The sequence below is a fragment of the Oppia nitens genome, unplaced genomic scaffold, assembly GCF_028296485.1.
Source record: "Oppia nitens isolate AA-2021 unplaced genomic scaffold, nextdenovo-longstitch-racon4-pilon3 scaffold15_pilon_pilon_pilon, whole genome shotgun sequence".
NCBI classification, from domain to species: Eukaryota; Metazoa; Arthropoda; class Arachnida; order Sarcoptiformes; family Oppiidae; genus Oppia; species Oppia nitens.
Window position 1 is genome coordinate 855315 of NW_026533194.1, and position 20967 is coordinate 876281.

Consider the following 20967-nt stretch of genomic DNA (forward strand, 5'->3'; position numbering starts at 1 on the left):
AAAAGTATTAGCTAAATATTTATATAAAAATGTTTTTTTTATCTAATATTACAATTTTCTAATAAATATTTATCATTGATTCAAATAAAATAACAAAAAAATGTTTTCACTAAAAAATATATATAATAAAAATAATACAAAATTATATATAGAGATAAATAGATATATATCATATAAATAATTATAAAAAAAATCATTAAAAACATATTTGATAATTGATTGATAAATAAAAAAACAAAATAATTTATAATAAAAATAAAATATATATCAGATTATTATTAATATTGACTAATTATTTAGTAGAAAAAATAACTATTAATTTCAATGCTGTTTAATATAAACATATTTCAATGTATTAATGTATTTTGTTATTAATTATATATGTATTAACAAATAATGTATAGATATATATTTTGATAACTGATAAATGTTTAGTGATAATGATATATATATTTTTTTTTGTGTGTGAATTATTTGTTTGTCACTAAAAAATATTATTTAAAAAATGTTGACTAAATATATAGATATAAAAGCCTATATATATGATGGTATGATTGGGTGCGGTTATCATCATCAGCAGCTCAGCACAGGCCTACGGAATCATTATATACTCGACTCGTTTGCGATTCAATTGTATTGGTTTCTTATAGCAGCCATAACTTTCCCGGTTAACCCTTAAAGCTGTATCCGATTTACGTATATTATAGACGCCGTAGACGATCATAAAAACTGAGAATACTATCGACACAATCGGATCCAATATCCATAGATTGTTGTCGTATTGGATAATCATTGTACTGATCACTATTACCAGCGCTAGTATCGATGAGATCCATGAATTTATAGCTATATATTTGAAAATAAATCATTAAAGCATATATTAGATATCATTTTTATATATAATATATATAATAAAAATATCAATAGAAATAAATGTGTCAATAATTTGGTTTTTATTATCAAATAATAACTCAATCTATAGTCTGAATTTATATAGCTTTCAAATAAAATTGATATCAAATTGATATCAAAACATAATTATCAAAACATAAATAATAATTAATACAATTATATATATATATGCGAAAATTCTGGATTATCTGAGAAAACAAATAACAATAATTTTGATATCAATCAGATGAATGATAATATTTAATATTTTCAACGATAGATAAATAAACAGATATGTGGAGTGGAGAAAATTACTAAATAAACTTTCCAATAAAATCTAGAAAGTTCTTTCGTATGTATTTACAGTACACATTGCTATCCTATAATAATAATTATTGTTGCTTAGATAGAGAGCAATAGCATAATAATAATAATAGATTGTAAGTAAATTGAGGAAAAATAACTACTGGTATCTATCACTTGAAAATTATTATTTGATTAACTAATTTAATGTTTTTTTTTATTTAAATAATAACTTACATTCTAAATACATGGACTGGGAGTTCATATGTTTGTATAGCATGTATTTTCCCAAAGCTAACAGACCGCATATCACAAATGCTACCGATGTTACGTGTAGTATACCCGGCAAACCATTCATCTAAAAAATTAAGAAAAATAATGTATAAATTATAWGAAAAAACAAAAATTATTAACAAAAAAAACATAATACAAATATATAGGGACAGTAATATACATAYATATAACAATATTTATATATATATACATTTAATTACATGTTTTGCATAAACAACAAAAAACTTACAGATTATTATTATTATTACTATATAAAACACAAATAAAAAAATGGAAAAATAATTTTTAGAAAATATTTTTTAAAAAATAATTATATTAAAATATAGCATAAATTAAATAATAAACATTTATAAATAGTAAAACAATTTTTTTTAGACGATTAGAAATAATAATAATAATAAAACAATGACTTACATCGGGCTCGAGATCGATGACCTCATCGGCTGAGACCAGATCCCAGGCCGACTTGCCTATCACTATGACACCGGATAGTATAAACATTATGCCCAAACCGAGACAGGCCAACAACTCTTTRCGYTGTATGGCCGGCGATTGGTTACCGGACAACTGAAACTGTGGRTGTCGGTCAAAACTGGCCAACAGTGATGACTTTTCCGGSACCGGCGGTGGTGGTGTCGGTCGACCGTTTGAATCGCCATAGAAACGCCAGACCAGTATGGCATTGGAAAATACGTCTAATAGACAGTCGACGGCAAAGGCACAGTTGGACGATGAAGTGCCGGTTAATAGGGCGCCGACAGCCAACACAAAGTCGATGGCTATCGAGGCTATCGATATATGAAGTGCAAAATTATAAGCCATGAGGAACAACATGTTTTTTTTGAACAGTAGTAGTAGTAGTAGTAGTAGTAGTAGGTAAGGGTTTTTTTAAACACAAATAGGTTTATTATTGTATATAAAAAGTGTTTTACTTAATAATTTAGGCTTATAATTTTTTTTTTGCTCAAAAGGTATAGGTATCGATAGCGTTATATATATATAAGTTTTTTTAAAAAAAAATTAAATTTTCAAGTTTGAATTCAATTTGAAATTTAATAGTTATATTAGTAATAATAATTATAATTTTTTAAAAAAATTATTACAAATATCGTTTAAAATAAAACGAGATTTACTTTTTGCGATTTTTTAAACTCTCGACTCTTAATACTTTAGTAGCACTTCTGTTAATAATTGTATTCATTAAATCATCTGATTTCGGATGCATAGACGAAATTATTTTAGTTAATTAATTTAATTAAATTAATTAATTAAATTATTATACACCAAAAAAAATTTATTATATATTAATTACTTTAAGTAAATAATTTAAATTTATTATTACAAGTTGAGTAATTTTTTTGCACAAATATAATAATTAGGCAAAACATTAATAACTAGTAGTAGTAGTGATTTAAATACAGTGTGAGAGAGAGGACTGGTAGGTAATACCCCAAACTGTTTATGAGGTTTATGTGAGATATGGACACTACTTATATAGCATACACACACACAACAAAAATACTGATCAGTGATCGATCACTCAATCAACTCAATAGCGGAAAGTTTTATATAAATTATTATTATTATTATATATGATATATATATTGTACTGTATATGACTGTAGGTTTTTTGCAATTAAAAATGTTTCTGTATTTTTCTAAAATTATGAGAGAGAGAGAGATAACAAACCAAATTATTAATAATAATAATAACTATCAATATCTATATCTATGTGAAAATAAATTCAATAATAATAATAATATATTTATTACTAAATAGTTAGTCAGTCTTCTTGAAAAATGCAAACATTGATTGGCGTTTCGTTTCTCTAATCAACGAAACAGTTATTTGTTTTTGCAATAATATACTGAAAAATTATATCTTTTAAAAAGTCTATTTGTTTGACTATATATATAGTATATACTGTATATTAAAAGTCGATATATATATATATATATATATTTGATTAGATAAAGAGGGACTCACTCTCTACTACTCTAGTATAGAAAAACACAGTATGACTGTACTCTATGACTGACTGACTGTTAATAATAATAATAATATACTGTACTATAGTTTATTAATTTTAATTACTGTTAATAATATAATTAAATTTATATACTGTATATACACTGTAGATATATCACTAAAAACTTTATAGTTTACGATATACGAGACATATAACATGTTAGTCAACTTAAATATCAATGCAAAATACTATACACTTTATATATGTATATATTAATACATATCTGTTTTATTTGCAAATAATATATATTTATGTATTAAATTTTGAAAGACAAAAGTTTGATGGCTTTTTTTGTCACGTAATTTTGATGTAAATTTTATATACAAAATTTTTTTCTTTTCTACAAATTAATTAATTAATTAATAAAAATGTTTATAATTAATGGCTCCATAATTATTTAACAAATTATTAGTAGATATAAAGTACAATATATACTAGTTATAAAATAATATTATTTTTTATAAATTTTTTAACTAATAATTATTGATAAACTATAAAATCAATATTATTTTTATAAATTATTAAATTTTATAATTAAATTAAATGTTTTATCATATTTTTAAAAATTAGTCATTTTATTGTGTTTATTAATTTGGTAAATATTTATTTAAAAATAGGTTCATTATAATTTTAATTATTTTAATGTTATTTAAAATTTATCGATGTATAATAGATATAAATTTATTTTTATTTAGAAAAAATATGTATATTATCAWTAAATCAAKTGATAATAAAATGTGTGGTTTTTCATGAATCAAAACCTCGTGACTATTGAGTGTAGATTTTATGTATACATATAGTGTATATCAAAAAAACATATAGATATTGATTTAATTTAATTAATTTTTAAAAAAATTGTTATCAAACATTTGTTTAATAAATAAAAAATTTTGTAATACATACAAACATATTAACATTATTTATTAAAAAACATATTAAAAGTTAAATATTTATATGTATTTAAAATAAACTTTTTTTATTTGGAAAACATTTATTTAGAATATTTATAATAAAATAATTATTATTATTGTTATTTTATTTTTATTTATTTTTTTGTAAATTTCAATGTTTAGCATATGTTTAGTTAGTTGTCAATGAAATGAAATAAATAAATTATATAAAAAAAATTATTAGAAAAATGAATAAATCTATTATAATTTATTAGATTGTTTATATAAAATAAAATTGCTTAAACTAAACGGAAATAAACAACAAAAATATTATAAATAATTTGTTTAATTAATATAAAAATCTAATAATTGATAACAAAAATTAAATCATTGACGTAAACACTATTTGGGATCTGGTATAAACTAGCTATAAATTATTTTGCAATAATATTAATAATAATAATAATTTTTTAAAACTTTGTTTACCAAAAATAACTTTCTATTTTTAATAAGTATTTTTTTAACCTACTGTTTGTAAAAAAATTTCTTAAATTGTTATGATTAAATAAATAGTTTTACTTAATTTCAATTTAACAAAAATTGTTTGTTTCAATTTTTAAGATTATTTTTTCAATAAAAACTAAAATTTTCCATACTTTTTTATCTTAAACCAATTTGATAAAAAAATAGAAAATATATTATATGAATATTATTGCTTTATTTTAATTTATTAATTTTTATATATATATATATATTAAAATGTATGTATGATATGTAATCTATGATAAGTATTTAATTAATTTTTTTAATTATCGGATTAAATCATTTTTATAAGTGGAATATTCCCTAATATTTATCATATTAAGCACGTGTAGGTTTAGGTATAGTAGGTTATATAACATTAGACTTATTGTATAATATTAGTACAAAATTATATCAAAATAAATTATATATATATACAAGGAAGTTATAAATAACAGCTAATTAAATGATTAGTTATTATGCAAATAAAATATAAATTTGTTTATTTTATCAATTRAAAAAATAGTTATATAATAAATAACTTAGCTAGACAAATAAAATAAATAAATTTAATTAATATAGYAATATTGTTTTATCAATGTATATGTATATACAATAATGATAAATTCAAAAAAACAATCTAGCACAAGTACCTATTATTATTTTATTTTATTTTTTGAAAATKCACGTACAGTACATTTACATTAGTGATTATTTATTAATTTATTTTTAAAAATGTRCCATGATAAACTTATAATWGATTATAGTTCATTTTATATTGACAYAAATTTGCTAATTGTTTATTTTTATCATTGACTAAAAAATTACATTTGTCTATAAAATACAATTGTAGTTTAATTAATACATGTGTATTGTTTTATAGTATAAATTATATATAATTAATTAATTTTTAAGTTACTTTTTTTAAAAGTAAAATTTTAAAAAACAATTTAAAACTAAATATRCAATAACTAATTACAACAAAATTATTGTTTTGTTATACAATTATTTTCTAATAATAATTATGCTAAATATGTTTATATGCTTTTATTTTAGAAAAAAAACAAAAAAAAATTCTATCAATTATATTGTAATTTGATAACAACTCAATGATGATAATTAATTTGGATAATTACTACTAAAATAATTGCTATCAATAACTACTACTACTACTACTAATTCAATAAAACAATTATTTTTAAAAAACATGTTGTTTCCTAAAAATTTAGTACTAATTAAATGTTATATATTTTTAATATATGAAAAACAAAATGATACTACAATATGAGGGGAGAGAGAGAGAGAGAGAGAGAGAGAGAGAGAGAGAGAGAGGAACGGTATGTACTGTAATTTAATTGTAACATTGAGATGATGAGCACAGGCATAGCAACAACAATACCCGAGTCCTATAAATATTATTCATATGAAAAAAACAAAATTATTTATAGTTTATTGTCATTTTTATCACATCATATCACACATTAGATAAATATATATACGTTAATTATTATCTGATTAGTAAAATTGTATTAACAAATAAATAAAATATTGTTTTTAGGAAATGTAAATATATATGTTTATATTATATATATATATATATATACTGTATGTGATAACAATTTAATTGAAGTAAATGATATAATAAGTAATCTATACAATGATTACAATAAACATTAATTTTCTAATAATCTATAATTATTTATGAAAAATAACAATTTAGTTCATAAAAAATTAGTAAATAAGTATTGTATTTAGAAAATTCAAATTCAAAAATATAAAATTAGTATATTATAAAATAAAAACAACTATTTTTTAAAACATTTAGACTATTAATTTATTATTGATTTAATATATTAATAATAAAATTAACATTATATTTATATTATTGTTACAATTTTTACAATAATTTATCCATTTTAAGTTTTAATATACTTTATTAACTACATTTGCTATCAGATTWAAATTTTTAAATTRTGTYTACAATTATCATAACAAAAAYAAAACTTTTAACAAATAATTTAAATRTCAATAATAACTGTTGATAACTAATACAAAAAAAAYATTTAATTTGTTTTTTYCAACTTTTTTTTACAAAAGTTTGTTTYACATTGGATTGTCATAACAACTATWATATTATAAACTAATATTTAAATAAAAGTTTTATAAAATATTATAAGTTATATATAACTAATGAAATTCAATAATTWTAAATTATWAAAAAAAAATTTATAGAAATAAAAAATATTTTTTTTATTATGATATTAATATGATAAATTATTTCTAAGAATTGATATAGTTTTAAACAAATAATATGCATAATCATATTAAAATAATAAATTAAATTTTTGTTTTTATTTATTTAGGTTAAATAATACTCTTTAAATTTATAGTATATATTTAAGTATATTATAGAATCTATAATATAGATTATAAATTATATTTAAATACCTGTATATTATTRGCTATACTKTATATCATATTTTATAGCTTTGTTATAATTATGTAAAAGTTATTTGTAATAATATTGCACTTATAATAACAATTATTATGATTTATTGTAATTACAGTATTTTTTTATTATTCATTGAATACAGTAGAAAATTATAAAATATAAATAGYATTTATTTGACTAMTAAAYAATATAATTATATATTTATATAAAAAATTATATTTAGAGTGAAAGTTAAAATACAATATATTTTTTAATTAAAACATAAATATATTAAAAATAATTGGAAAAAATTGTACTTATTTTAATATTATTTTTTAAATCTGTTAATCTATAATATTTAATTTATTAACAAATTAAGCTTAAAATTTTTAAATACAGTATAWATTAATAAAAATAATATATTGATATCAAATAAAACTAATTATTAATAATGAACAAATTGCTAAAAATTAAAAATAATGAATTTGTATTTAATGGCACCAATCATAACAATCTTATTAAACAATCATTTAAACTGTTGGACCAGTTTTTGTATGAAAATTATGTAACAATATATCCAACKAGTGATGACTACTATTTTGATCGKCCATTGAATAGCCGACGAATTAAACGTATATTAATTTATCGAWTCATAACATTTATATTTATGTTAAGATTTGCCATAATTGCTATATCAAAAAAATATTCAAATTATATTTTCATGTATAATATGATACCATATCTAACAAATACAGCTGTATTTTCTAGTTTTATTAGTTTATTAGTATTCGTTGCCYTAACTATTGTATTAATTATTAATATTAGTGAATKGTATCGAAAATATTATATATTTATCATAAGCTATTTAATTATGAACAAAATTAATCAGTATAATTTTTTAGATAAATCTTATARGCAAAAATTTAGTAAAATATTATTGTATTATTTTAAATATTTACATAGACCATTTAATAATTTAGCATGGCCAATTATATTATTGCATTTAGTATCAACTGGTTATTATTGTTCAAATTATTTATCAATTTATTCAATAGTTTGGTATTTAATTTGGAATATTATTTGTTATATAACTATTAGACAATTGATTTATAGTACCAATTATTTTGCATTTCTACTTATATTTCTAACATTTTATTTGAGACTCAGATTTTCATCAATCAATAAAAACATTGAAAACTCACTAAAATTACGTAACAATTATACAGTACTAATACAATTAAAATCGTTGGCAATCAATGAACATTGTTTTATTGAAAAATTGTGTCATAATGTTAACAATATATTCAAATATTTGTTACCAGTTTGCTATTATATAGCATCATTGACTATTGAACTATTAATTTATATGTCACATCACCATGATACTATAGATATTATGCGCTATTATTTTATGATATTTTCCATAATATTTCTAGCAGCAGTTTTAGCCATCAGTTTTCAACTAACTAGACTAATCCAAGTTGCACATAAACCATTGTCATCAATGTACTATTTATCATCATCATCAATTAATTATCAATATAAATYACCATGTACAAAATTAAAATTAATAGCATTTATTGAAAAACTATCAGGTCCTGACATTGGTTTCTATTGTATGGATATGTTTCCAATAAACAGTCATAGAGTGTATAAATTTTTATTAGCTTGTTCGGCTAATTATTTTTTAATTATAACAATATTATAGTTTTTTTTATAAAAAAAATTATCATTAATTATATTTTTGTTTTTATTATTAATAAATTATATACAGTATATATTTTTAATGAWTTAATTAATTATTATATAGCGTTTGTTTTTAAAATAAATAAATTCATTGTGTATATACTGTATATATTTTTTTATAAACAATTATAAAAAACTGTATTTTATAAATACAATATCATTATTATAATATATGTGTTTATAATGAATTAATTYTAATTATTATTAAATTGAATTGTGTTTTTTTTGTTATAAATATTTAATTATCAAATAATTGCATACTAACATATTATGCAAACWRTAAWTTGATTAAATTTAATTTATTTTTAACAAATTTTTTAATAATTAATTTTAATATGTACTGCATTAATAAAGTGTAATAAAGTTTACTTATTTATGACTGAAAACTACAGTTAGTTTTATCATAATACCTTTTTATTAGTTTAATGTTAAAATGTTATTTATTTAATCACATTTGTATAATTGTTATAATTTGTTTCCGATTAATATTCATAATTGTATGGAATTGTTAGCAATATGATTTCCATTGTATTTATTTATTTTATTGATATTTTAACTAGTTTTTAATAATTAATAATTTTTATATATTATTTATCTATTGTTATAATTTGTTTTTACAACTAATGTTAGAAATTATTATTGAGTTGTTATCAAATATGTTTTGCATTGTATTAATTAATTAATATTTTAAAAGATTTTTAGTTTTATTGTTAGAAATTATATAYATTATTAAAAAAAATAAATTGTCTATAATTCTGTAATTTATAACTATTTACAACAAATAAAATTATTGAAAATTATTGTATTATATTTAAATATATATAAAAAAATAATTAGTTATATTGTATAAAAATTCACTTTTAAATAAATTAACAATATTTAATCAATTAAATCAAGTCTATAATCAATTTAAAAAAAAAAATTTTTTTTAAATTYATATTATTATGAAAATATTTTATTTAGAAAATTGTTTTAGTTAACCATTTTTTTGATCAATTATTTAACWRYACTATTGCTATTAATATYATGGATGATAGATATTATTGTTATATATATTATGTTTTATTATAATTGCATCCCTTTCCCCCCAAATACAACTATCCTCTGGTCGAGCACAGTGTTGTTTTAGGACAGTTGGTAGGATTGCCTAAACGGTCGCGACATCTTATACAMGWGCTTTTGTCGTTGACATCAGTAAAACACATATTTATACAGAGATTACAACAGCTGCTACCACAGGGAAGGGTAGGTCTTTTGCATGATACCGATCCCAGTGATTGATGTACTAATCAGATATACAGTATTATTATTAWTATTATTTTAAATTATAAATWTAWATATATATATATATGTTTAACTAATTTAGATAAAATCTAAGCAAAATGATATCTAAATGATAATAATATATATGATTTATAAAAAATACAATACATACCTAGCATACATATCCACAATGTTGACAAAATAATGTTAAMTTTCATAGTTTTTTCATTTTAGGTTTTTAAAATAATAAMTATTATTTAATCGTTTATATAGTGTGTAATTTTTTTATATACAGGTATATATTTATAGTTTGCGTGTTTGTAAATTTTTTTAACAATAGTTGAGTTTATTTTTTAATAATAATTACATAATTGCTATGATATTTTTTTGTAATAATTTCTATATAATAAAATTATATTCTTAATATAATTATAGTTTTTAAATAAATAAATAAATAAATATTTCAATCAATCAATTCAAACAATCAAKAATTATTATTTTTCTATTATTATTATTTAAAATATTTAATTGATTAATAATAAAAATTTTAAATAAAATWATCATAWCCTTTTGTACACTTTTTTACAAAAAAAAATAAAATAATTTTTTTTTATAAATATTTTTTATTATGCAAATTATTTTCTTTTCAAACAATATTCAGTAATTATTTGATTATCTAATTGTATTTAATTTAATATATTTTTCAGTAAATTTTGACACATATTGATTAATGACTGTTGTTATAAAATTATAAATTGCTAATTATATAAATAATATTTTTTATATACTTAAGATAATTATATAAAATTAGTCTTTAGTATTATATTATCTAATTTTAAAACAATAATACTATTTAATAATATTTTTTATTTAAAAAAAACATWTAATTGATCTATATTATTATTGGATATTGATAAAAAAATAATATTTTTTGAATTAATAAAAAATAAGTAAAAAAATATTTATTAGTAATTTTACTTCATTTGATAATTAATTTTACATTTTAGAAAATTTCTAAAAAAATTATTATTGTTATTATTATTATTAGTAATATTAGTAAAAATTTGTTTATAATTTGATTGATTTTTGTCTAAAAATTTCTTATCAAACATCCATTTATTACTATTTGCTATTATATAAGTACTGGAGGGTCGACGGTATATGTTATTAATTTCAATCATTGAGTCCAATAAAACAATCAAATTGTCAACATAATTGAGCATGGGCGTCTTAATGTAATTGTCCATGGTGATTTTAGAGCTATTTGATAACAATAAATACAACGACAACAACAAAAAATATACATAAAATTTTAATTATATACAATATATTAATAAACTTATTATTATTTGTTATTTACTTAAATGGATTGATATCGAAAAGTTCTTTACATATTAAACCTAAACTATAGATATCACTGAATTCATTATATTTTCCTGAATATATAACTTCCGGTGCCATATATGCTAACGTTCCGACACATTGTGTATGACTATCTTGATGTCGATTAGTTGTCAAATGATGGTGATTGTGATCAGTGGCCAAACCAAAGTCACCCAATTTAACAAAACGATTCAAACTATTATTATTATTATTATTACAAATAGGATTATCACTGATAAGTATGTTTGCAGGTTTGAGATCCCGATGAATAACCTTTGGATGTCTTGTATGCAAATATTCAACGCATTCGCATAACTCTAGCATCAGATGACTTGAAATATAATACTCGATCGGATCCATGGGTTTTGTCGGTTGTTGTTGTTGTCTATGAAATGTCTTTGCCTTCATATCGATGACATTTCTGAGCGTTTGCGACAATAACTCCATTTGAATGTATAGTCTATTGTTTTTCAACTCAAACCAGGCGTCATAACATCGGACAACAAATGGTGACCGAAGTCTAAACAGTTGTCTGACTTCACGTTTGATTTTATAAGAGCCGCTATTATTATTATCTTTGTATTTAAAATAATAATAATAATAAAATGTATATCAATAATAAATGTTAATTATTATTATTTTTTTTAAAAAAAAATTTACATTTACTTACCAACAATTATCTCTTTGATAGCCATAAATTTTTTAGTAATCTTATCAAGGACACAATATACATTGCCATATCTACCTGATGATATTTGATATTGAATAGTAAATTTCATATAAAATTTATAAGCAATATTTATGGATTTATTTATCATATACATGGATAGATTAATTGTTTCAATAGTTAAGCCATGTCTACAAGCAAATAAATCGGAAAAATTTGTAAAATTTAACATCATGGATAATTTAAAATGATGATGATGATGATGATCCTGATCATTTTTATTATAAATTATTTCATAAAATCTATTGTCATTTTTATAGACATAGTGACCAAACAATTGTTTGACTCCAGTACTGATAATTATTCGGTTATCAATTGGTTTTAGTATATCAAAGTCATTGAGAAATACTTGTCCATTAAAATTCAAAAACAATGTATAATAATCAGGTCCTATGTATAACAAATGAATAATAATAATTATTATTATTATTACTATTATTAACAAATTATTAGAATATAAATCAATTGAAATGAGATTTTGTTGATTTAATTTAATAAAATTTAATAATATTTAATAATATCATTTATAAAAAGTATATCAATTATTGAATAAAAATATAATATAAATTTAGTTATTAAGTATAATATATAGCTAGTATTATATAAGTTATTAATTATATGAAAACAAACCTAAATAAACAATTGAAAGTGACTTAATGTCACTGATATTAGGTATGAGCGCCAGTAAGTGAAAGTTAAGTCTAGTTTTATCGCGAAATTGTTTGTGTTTAGTCCAACCGCCACAATATACCAGACCGTCGGCTGTTATGGCAAGTGAACACCAATTGATACAACTGATTGATTTGATACAAGTATTTGGCGGAAATATTAGACAACTGGGTCGTCTAATCCGATCCAATCTTTGACCGCATCCTACCTGACCCCACCGGTTATCACCCCATCCATAGACACGGCCATCACTGGTAAGTGCCAGTGAATGTAGAAAACCTGAAGCAATATCCGTAATGGATTTATCCGAAAGGAACGGTATGTTAGCAGGTTTACTGTACATATGGCAGGTATGTCTACCCAATTGTTTATAGCTGTCAGACCCCCAGCTATATATCTGTTGGTCACTTGTCAGACACAGTCCAAAGTCGGTTCCGATAATAAATTTTTGGCACTCAATTGAACACAATTCCCGTACAACTTGGGGTTCATTAACCGGTAATTTATGACCCAAACCGAGTTCGCCGCACATATTATCGCCCAATACATAGCATTGGTCAGCACTGGTAACAAACCATACATTATTGCCCGTACAGTGCAATAGTTTAATATCTAATTTAATGGTTTCCGGTATTTTATTACATAACAAAAACTTAGTTAACAAATCATTCATAACTTTATTATTATTATTACTTTATATACAGTATATAAATAAATAAAATTTCATGTACAGTACAATAGATAGTACTGATTATTTATATTAATATTTTAATATAAGTACAATAATACTTTATTCACTAAGTTTGTTATAAATATATATATATTTTTATAGATTAGTTTAAATTAATTATAAAATTTAGATAAATTAAATAAATGAAAATAATTTGTTTGTTTTTTTTTTGATAAAAATATTTTACATAACTTACTATKAAAAAAATACTGGCTATATATTTGTTGTATATTTGTATAATTTATTTATTTATTAACAATTCACTATAAATATAATAAAAAAAATTTCTACTTTTTTTAACTGTATTTCTACTGTATTATTATACTATACTATACTTTTGTTATGATATTAGACACAACTTTTTTATAGATGTCTGCAAAATACTGTATAAAGTTATCACAAATCATACATATAAATAAAGTTTTATGACTTGTTATCATAKTAGTTTATAATCATATAATTTATATAAAATTTGTGAATAACATATACAKTATAATAATAATAATATAATTAGTTTATCAAATATTATTAACTGGTATAATGCTATATATATATATAAACAAATACTGTTTTGTTTTAATTTGTTGATTATACCGCACCCGGATTTGGTGATACCTTACCTGTGCTGATAATAATAACAGTACATTCAGGTGCGTCTAATTATTGTTAATAATTGTTAGCAAAATAACTGTATTGTAAATATTATTGTCTTAAAATTATGTATGCTATGCATGTATTTTTTTATCAAAAAAWTTATTATTATAAAATATATAGCCATATAAAAAAATATTTACACATATATGAAAAAATAAATTAAATATCTATTTTTTGTTAACTATGTTTTMWCGACATTTTTTAAAAATAATTTTTTATTATTATTAGCATTTATTTTACTATTTGTACAAAATAAATAAATAAATAAAATTACTTAAACAATATATTTTAAATATTATACAGTGTAAATAATRTTATATAACAAAAAAAAAAWTATAAATGGTTTTATCAAATGGTTGTCATTTTGTTTATGYATTGTATGCTAAATAATTTTTTWAATCAATTATTTTTACAATAATATTAATATAACTAATTTTTAGTAAAAATAATTCTACTAATATAATACAATTTTTAAAAAAATCTAAATTATTATAATATTAGTAATATTAAATATAGATTTAAATATAAATTGATAAAAATAATTTGAATATGCAATTAAATATTTGGATTTATATAAACTTTAATAATTTATTTATATTATTATAAATGGTTTAATATTTCTAAAAAATACATAATTTATTATTTTGCTTACTGTATATCGTATTTATTTTTTCATCACATATTTTTTTACTCACAACTTTATTTTTATTAGAAATAAACACAAATAACAAMAAATAGGTATTTAATAAATTAAAAATTTTAATTAAAAAATTTGATATAAAAAACAATATATTTATGATAAACAATAACTGGTATAATATAATAATAATAAACAAATTTAACAATATATAAAATTATAATAATAAAATAAAAATTACCGGTTTTTAATTAATAAATTAATTGTACTGGGTATGTATGTATACATCAATTAAAAAAACATAAATTTTAATTATTAACTAATCACTTGTTGTTGTTGTTGTCTTTGATGTATCTTTTGATGAACGTGACAGTTGATGGCAGTATTGCCCCTATAGTCACAACCGGGCCATTGACAGGCATAGGGTTTCAAATTTTCATGACATATCTGATGCCTATCGTAGCCAATCTTCAGCCGAAATCGTTTGTCACACTGTGGCCATTGACAAACATACGGTCGTTCACCCGTATGTATTCGGGTATGATTGTTCAGCTGAGTAGTACTACCGCACCGGTAGTCACAGCCAGGCCACTGACACAAATGTTTATCGGGTTTATAGTTTAACGCATACTTTTTGTTGTGCACTGACTGACGATGTAGTCTTCGCTGATGAACAGTGGCAAACATTTCCTGACAGTCATCGATACCGCACTTAAATGCCGCTCCATTGGAATGTTTGGTACGTTCGTGTCGTTTCAGATCAAATCCTTTGTAAAACGATTTATCACATTCAGGACATTGGAATGTCTTCTGACGATTCAGTTCGTGTGTCTTCATGTGTTCCTTAAGCATACAGTTTCGTTTGAATCCCATTCCGCACTGTCGACAGACAAACGGTTTGCATTCGGGTTTATAGTGAGAGACCTCAAAGTGCAACTGTAGGCCACGATTTTCTACATACTTGCGATCACAGCCGGGAAATGGACACAAATAGCGTTGCTGTTGTTCGTCGAAATTGTTTTGTTTTAACAACAATAGAAGTATTTCATCTGATTTTCGATCACCGCTCGAATTATTGGTGTCGTCGACAATAGTTGTCGTYGTCGTCGTCTGCAGATTGCAGTCATCAACTGATATTGTTGACTGCAGTTCGGGATGTGTTGACTTAAAATGATTGTACAGACGCCACAACTGTGCATAGGGTTTACGACAGCCCCGATCGGGACAGTAGTACTGTTGGGTTTTCTGGTCGTAATTGTTTTGACACATACGGGCCAATTCGTGATCAGGTTTGACTGCATCGGGTAAGTGGTCATCGTTAGTCTGGTCGGTAATGTCTAGCGAATGAACTGATCGTTGATGTATTCGCAGATATTTCATTGTCGACAACAATTTGCCGCATTCGGGGCACTGGTATTTCATACGATTGACGTCGTGTATCATCAGATGATCGGCAAGAAGTTTACGGGCTTTGAACGACTTGTGGCACACGTGACACGTGTGTGTCCTSACGTTTGTGTTGTGTACTGTCGACGTGTGTAACGACAGATGACTCTTCAGTTTGAAACGTTTGCCGCAATCCGTGTGTCGGCAAACGTATGGCCGACTATTGTCGTTGAGTTTAGATTTATTGATCGTATGAGACCTCTTCTTGGATATTGATTTCACTGTTGTTGTCGACGACGACAAACAATTACTTGTGRTGTCAGCTGAAGACTTGTATAGTTTGTCATCATTTGACTCGCGATTAACAGTATTTTCTATTGCTTTCAGTCTTGTTTTGCTTTGATTGTATTCTTCAACAGTCGTGTCCACTGATTCTTGTAATCTCTGCCACTGTTTGACGTCTTCTTCAGCAATCATTGTCTTGTATTTCGCGTGAATTATCTGTAAATAACTTTTCAATTCAWTCAATAAATTCAAACAATTGTTTGCAAACAACAACTCATTGACGAGTCTGTTGTTTTCAGCCGTCAGTTCATCGAACAGATCCTCGACTTCAATGATAATCATTGGATCAGTTTTGGTGATACTTTTGGTCTTCCGTACCATTTTGTGTGTTTGTTTTTATTCAGTAAATAATTATCACTATTTATTTATTTACCATTGAATTAATTAATTGATTAACATTTTTTTAGATAATAATAATAATTGACAACAATTTTTATGCAATGATTTTTAATAACAATAATAATAATAATAATAACACTGTATTTATTTGTGGGGGATGTTTAATATATTGCAAATTAAATTTTAAAAAGTTTTTAACTAATTATTAATTACAGTATATTAGATATTTGCTTATATTGTACACTGTATAGTACAGGTAGTATAGTAATGATACTATAAATATTTATAATAATAATAATAATATGTGTTTTTAATATTTTATGTAAACTGTATATCCTATTACTGTAATAATAATTGTTTAATAATATTATGAAGTCTATTGAAAATATTTTATACTTAATAATAATAATAATATAATAATAATAAATGTTATGTTTAGCCAATAGATAACAATACAATCACTAATGAATCAGTAGTACTGATATAGTAAAACTGTTCAATTATATTCAATACCAAAACAATAGTAGACGCACCACACAAGCACATAGATTTATCATAGATTACACTTAATATATATACATACAAATAAGCTAGTATGTATAATAACTAATAATGCTTTGTAAAACTCTGCTACTTTAAGCATTAAACACTAATATTGCGCGCATATATACATACACTACTGTGTTAGTGGGCGGCCATTGTTGTTTTGGTTTTGAATATAATTAAACAGTTTTTTTAATACACTGTCAATGTCTATTACTGTACTGWACTGTAATTATTACAGTATATTATAGTMAATGGCATTGAAATTCAAAAACACATTTGAAAACATTTTATTTATAATTATTATTGACTTTTAGGTCCTTAACTCCCCCCATCATTTAAATGAATATTTTATAAAATTATTTTCACTTTTAAAATAATCAAATAATAAAATAAATTAATATTATTCAAAAGTCATATATTTATTCAAAATTAGTTATTAAATCGTTTATCAAAGGATTAAGTTTACCCCCTTAAATTCATTTCGAATAGACTTTTACCCCCCCCCTCCCCCTCGTTCGCAAAAAGTTCGCTTTGGCCGATCAAGTATAATATGTGAACAACGCCTTATAGTTAAAATTAATTTGAAAACATTTTATTTATAATTATTATTGACTTTTACTATATGTTTATTATCACTTGAAAACAATTGAATATAAAATTAAAATAATTATTTTTTATTGAATTTGTAATCATATGGATAATCACTGATATATTATATAACATAACATATTATCCATATATTAATAAATCAAATGAACTGATCCACAACAACAACAACAAGATTTGCAATCGAGAGAGAGATTGAGAGAAGAGTGGTCACTGATGTCCAYCGCATTTACCGAAGATTTGGTCAACAAAAGTGGTGACAAACAAATTGAAAAGCCGTGTGATATCGACATTAGCCGTTGAACTGACCACTTGTTATTGTAGTAGTAGTAGTAGTAGTCATACAAACTAAACAATGATTGGTTTCAATCCGTCGGCTAAGACACGTCCGGACAAGAAGTGGCAACCGTCGGGCGTTACGTGGCGTCACGCGACTGCCGGTGCTGTTAGCGGTTGCGCCACTCGTTTTATTTGTCAACCGYTGGATATCATTAAAATACGATTTCAATTACAACTGGAACCGATTCGCCGACACAGTGTATCATCGAAATACCGGTCGATACCGCACGCCGTCCGCACAATTGTAGCCGAAGAAGGTTTCCGAGCCCTCTGGAAGGCCCATCTCTGTGCCCAAGCGTTGTCCGCCGTCTACGGTATGATACAGTTTTCATCGTTCGAGTTGTACACCGAAGCCATGAATCGTTCGTGGCTTATGGACAGTGACCGCCAACGGGAATTTGCTCGCCGACATCAACACACCGTACACTTTCTCTGCGGATCGATGGCCGGCTTCAGTGCCACACTGGCCGCCCATCCACTAGATGTGATCCGAACGCGTTTGATAGCGCAGTCCGAACCGCGTACTTATCGCTCAACACCGCACGCCTTTCGCATGATTGTTGGCCGCGAAGGTCTACGCGGACTGTTTCGCGGTTTGGTTCCGACACTCGTCCAGATTGCACCGTACACTGGYATGCAGTTTACGGTCTACAATACGGTCTACAATCTATTTGATAACATATCCGAAAAGAGTTCGATAAACAAATTGATAAAACTAACCGAAGATGACGATCCCGATCATCAGACACACAACTCGTGGATACATTTTGAGAAAACCTTTGTCTGCGGTGCCATTTCCGGACTGTTAGCCAAACTGACTGTCTATCCGCTTGATTTGATTAAAAAACGACTACAAGTCGAAGGTTTTCAGAATTCGCGTCGCGGTTTCGGCGCAGTGGCCACCTATAAAGGTCTGGTCGACTGTATTGTTCAGATTRTACGCCAGGAACGGATGCTTGCCTTCTATAAGGGTCTAACTCCTAGTCTAGTGAAGGCCGCACTGGTTACGGCTTTTCATTTTTCGCTCTACGAAAATGCCTACAAATTTTTGTCGTCCATTTGAATTTACCGACCCGTTAAGTGAAACAGTGGACAGACATTAAACAAACAAAACAAAACAAAAAGGGTATGACTTTCCCTTTTTAAAAATAAATTTTAACTTATTATATATGATTGTATGACTGCCTTATATACTATACTGTAAAATCTTTCTCAGTATTTAATGATTTACTGGTAATTATTTTTTGTTGTATTTAGTTTTTTTTTTTGTTTTTTTAGTTTTACATTTCACAAGTATTATTATACTTACCGTAGTATTGTATTGACTGTATTTCTATGTATGTCTGTCTATATGTGTGTGACTATTACGGTAAGCAAAATATACAATAATAATTTTTTTCTGATTTATATGTTTTACTTTTTATTAATAGAGTTGTTTATTATTAAAAGTTTTTATTTGTTTTTTTTATTATATTTATTTTTCAAAATATTAGATCAATATTTGTCACCCGAATTGAACTGAAATTTGAAATGAAAAGTTATAATAAATATATTTTATTTTATTTTTTAATTTTGTTTGTTAGTCTTGATTGTCGATGTCTTTCAAGTTTAGAAATAAGTTCAAAGATCTGATTATACAATCAATAATTAGCATAAATATATGTAATAATAATAATAATATTAATGTTATATAATTTCTCAAAACAATATCAATTGTTACTGTACTTATACCGTAGTATATAATATTGTAAATTTTATATAAAATTAAAACGATAGATTATATTTGCTATTGCTATATATATATATATTAAATTGTTTTGTATTAATTAGTTTATACTGTATATTCGGAAAAATTAAATTTATAATTTTTTGAAAAAAAACAATTTTTGCTCAAATAATAATCAACTAATTTAATGTATATTTATATAATATTCATAATTTATATCAACTTAGTTGATAATTTGATCTCATAATACTCATCTAAACTTTATTTATTTATTTTTTAGTTATTTTAATAAATAAGATTAACTAAGAAACTAATCTATAAAAAAAATTTTATAATAAGTTCTAATTATAGCCAAAAATTTTTATATAAATATATTTTTAAATTATATATTAATTAGTAATTTAAAAAAGTAAAATTGTAATCAACAACAAAAAAACAATAAATTCAAAATCAATTGTTTTCTAAACAAATGGTTTTTTTTATTTGATTGAAATATCATTTGAAATGTTT

General features: G+C 23.3%; 5 protein-coding genes across 6 annotated transcripts; 1 reads left to right on the plus strand and 4 right to left on the minus strand.

The window, feature by feature from the left end:
* Positions 1 to 466: 466 nt before the first annotated feature.
* LOC128964201 (transmembrane protein 163-like) lies at positions 467 to 2428 on the minus strand. The gene is made up of 3 exons (XM_054310765.1): positions 1903 to 2428; positions 1432 to 1552; positions 467 to 846 (listed from the first exon to the last, which is right to left on the minus strand). Exons 1-3 carry the CDS (start codon positions 2320 to 2322, stop codon positions 593 to 595), a joined length of 795 nt encoding a protein of 264 aa, XP_054166740.1. The 5' UTR covers positions 2323 to 2428; the 3' UTR covers positions 467 to 592.
* Positions 2429 to 11726: 9298 nt separating this feature from the next.
* Positions 11727 to 12200, minus strand: LOC128964906 (uncharacterized). Its single transcript, XM_054311560.1, has one exon. It carries the CDS (start codon positions 12198 to 12200, stop codon positions 11727 to 11729), a length of 474 nt encoding a protein of 157 aa, XP_054167535.1.
* Positions 12201 to 12600: 400 nt separating this feature from the next.
* On the minus strand, positions 12601 to 13822 carry LOC128964907 (RCC1 and BTB domain-containing protein 2-like). Its single transcript, XM_054311561.1, has 2 exons — positions 13111 to 13822; positions 12601 to 12611 (listed from the first exon to the last, which is right to left on the minus strand). The coding sequence occupies exons 1-2, from the start codon at positions 13820 to 13822 to the stop codon at positions 12601 to 12603; spliced, it is 723 nt and encodes a 240-aa protein (XP_054167536.1).
* Positions 13823 to 15414: 1592 nt separating this feature from the next.
* LOC128964024 (zinc finger protein 624-like) lies at positions 15415 to 17353 on the minus strand. Its single transcript, XM_054310586.1, has one exon. The coding sequence runs from the start codon at positions 17220 to 17222 to the stop codon at positions 15486 to 15488; it is 1737 nt and encodes a 578-aa protein (XP_054166561.1). The 5' UTR covers positions 17223 to 17353; the 3' UTR covers positions 15415 to 15485.
* Positions 17354 to 18413: 1060 nt separating this feature from the next.
* On the plus strand, positions 18414 to 20268 carry LOC128964184 (mitochondrial thiamine pyrophosphate carrier-like). Of its 2 annotated transcripts, XM_054310745.1 has the most exons (3): positions 18414 to 19857; positions 20010 to 20100; positions 20225 to 20268. In XM_054310745.1, the coding sequence occupies exon 1, from the start codon at positions 18748 to 18750 to the stop codon at positions 19792 to 19794; it is 1047 nt and encodes a 348-aa protein (XP_054166720.1). In that variant the 5' UTR covers positions 18414 to 18747; the 3' UTR covers positions 19795 to 19857; positions 20010 to 20100; positions 20225 to 20268. The 2 variants fall into 2 exon arrangements, with proteins under 2 accessions (XP_054166720.1, XP_054166728.1); XM_054310753.1 differs by lacking the exon at positions 20010 to 20100 and having other exon boundaries at positions 20225 to 20243.
* The last annotated feature ends 699 nt before the right edge of the window (positions 20269 to 20967 follow it).

What these genes read in the sequence shown, in the direction of transcription:
- LOC128964906 (XM_054311560.1), bottom strand. Translation starts at nt 12,200, where the DNA reads ATGGAGTTATTGTCGCAAACGCTCAGAAATGTCATCGATATGAAGGCA.
- LOC128964907 (XM_054311561.1), bottom strand. Translation starts at nt 13,822, where the DNA reads ATGAATGATTTGTTAACTAAGTTTTTGTTATGTAATAAAATACCGGAA.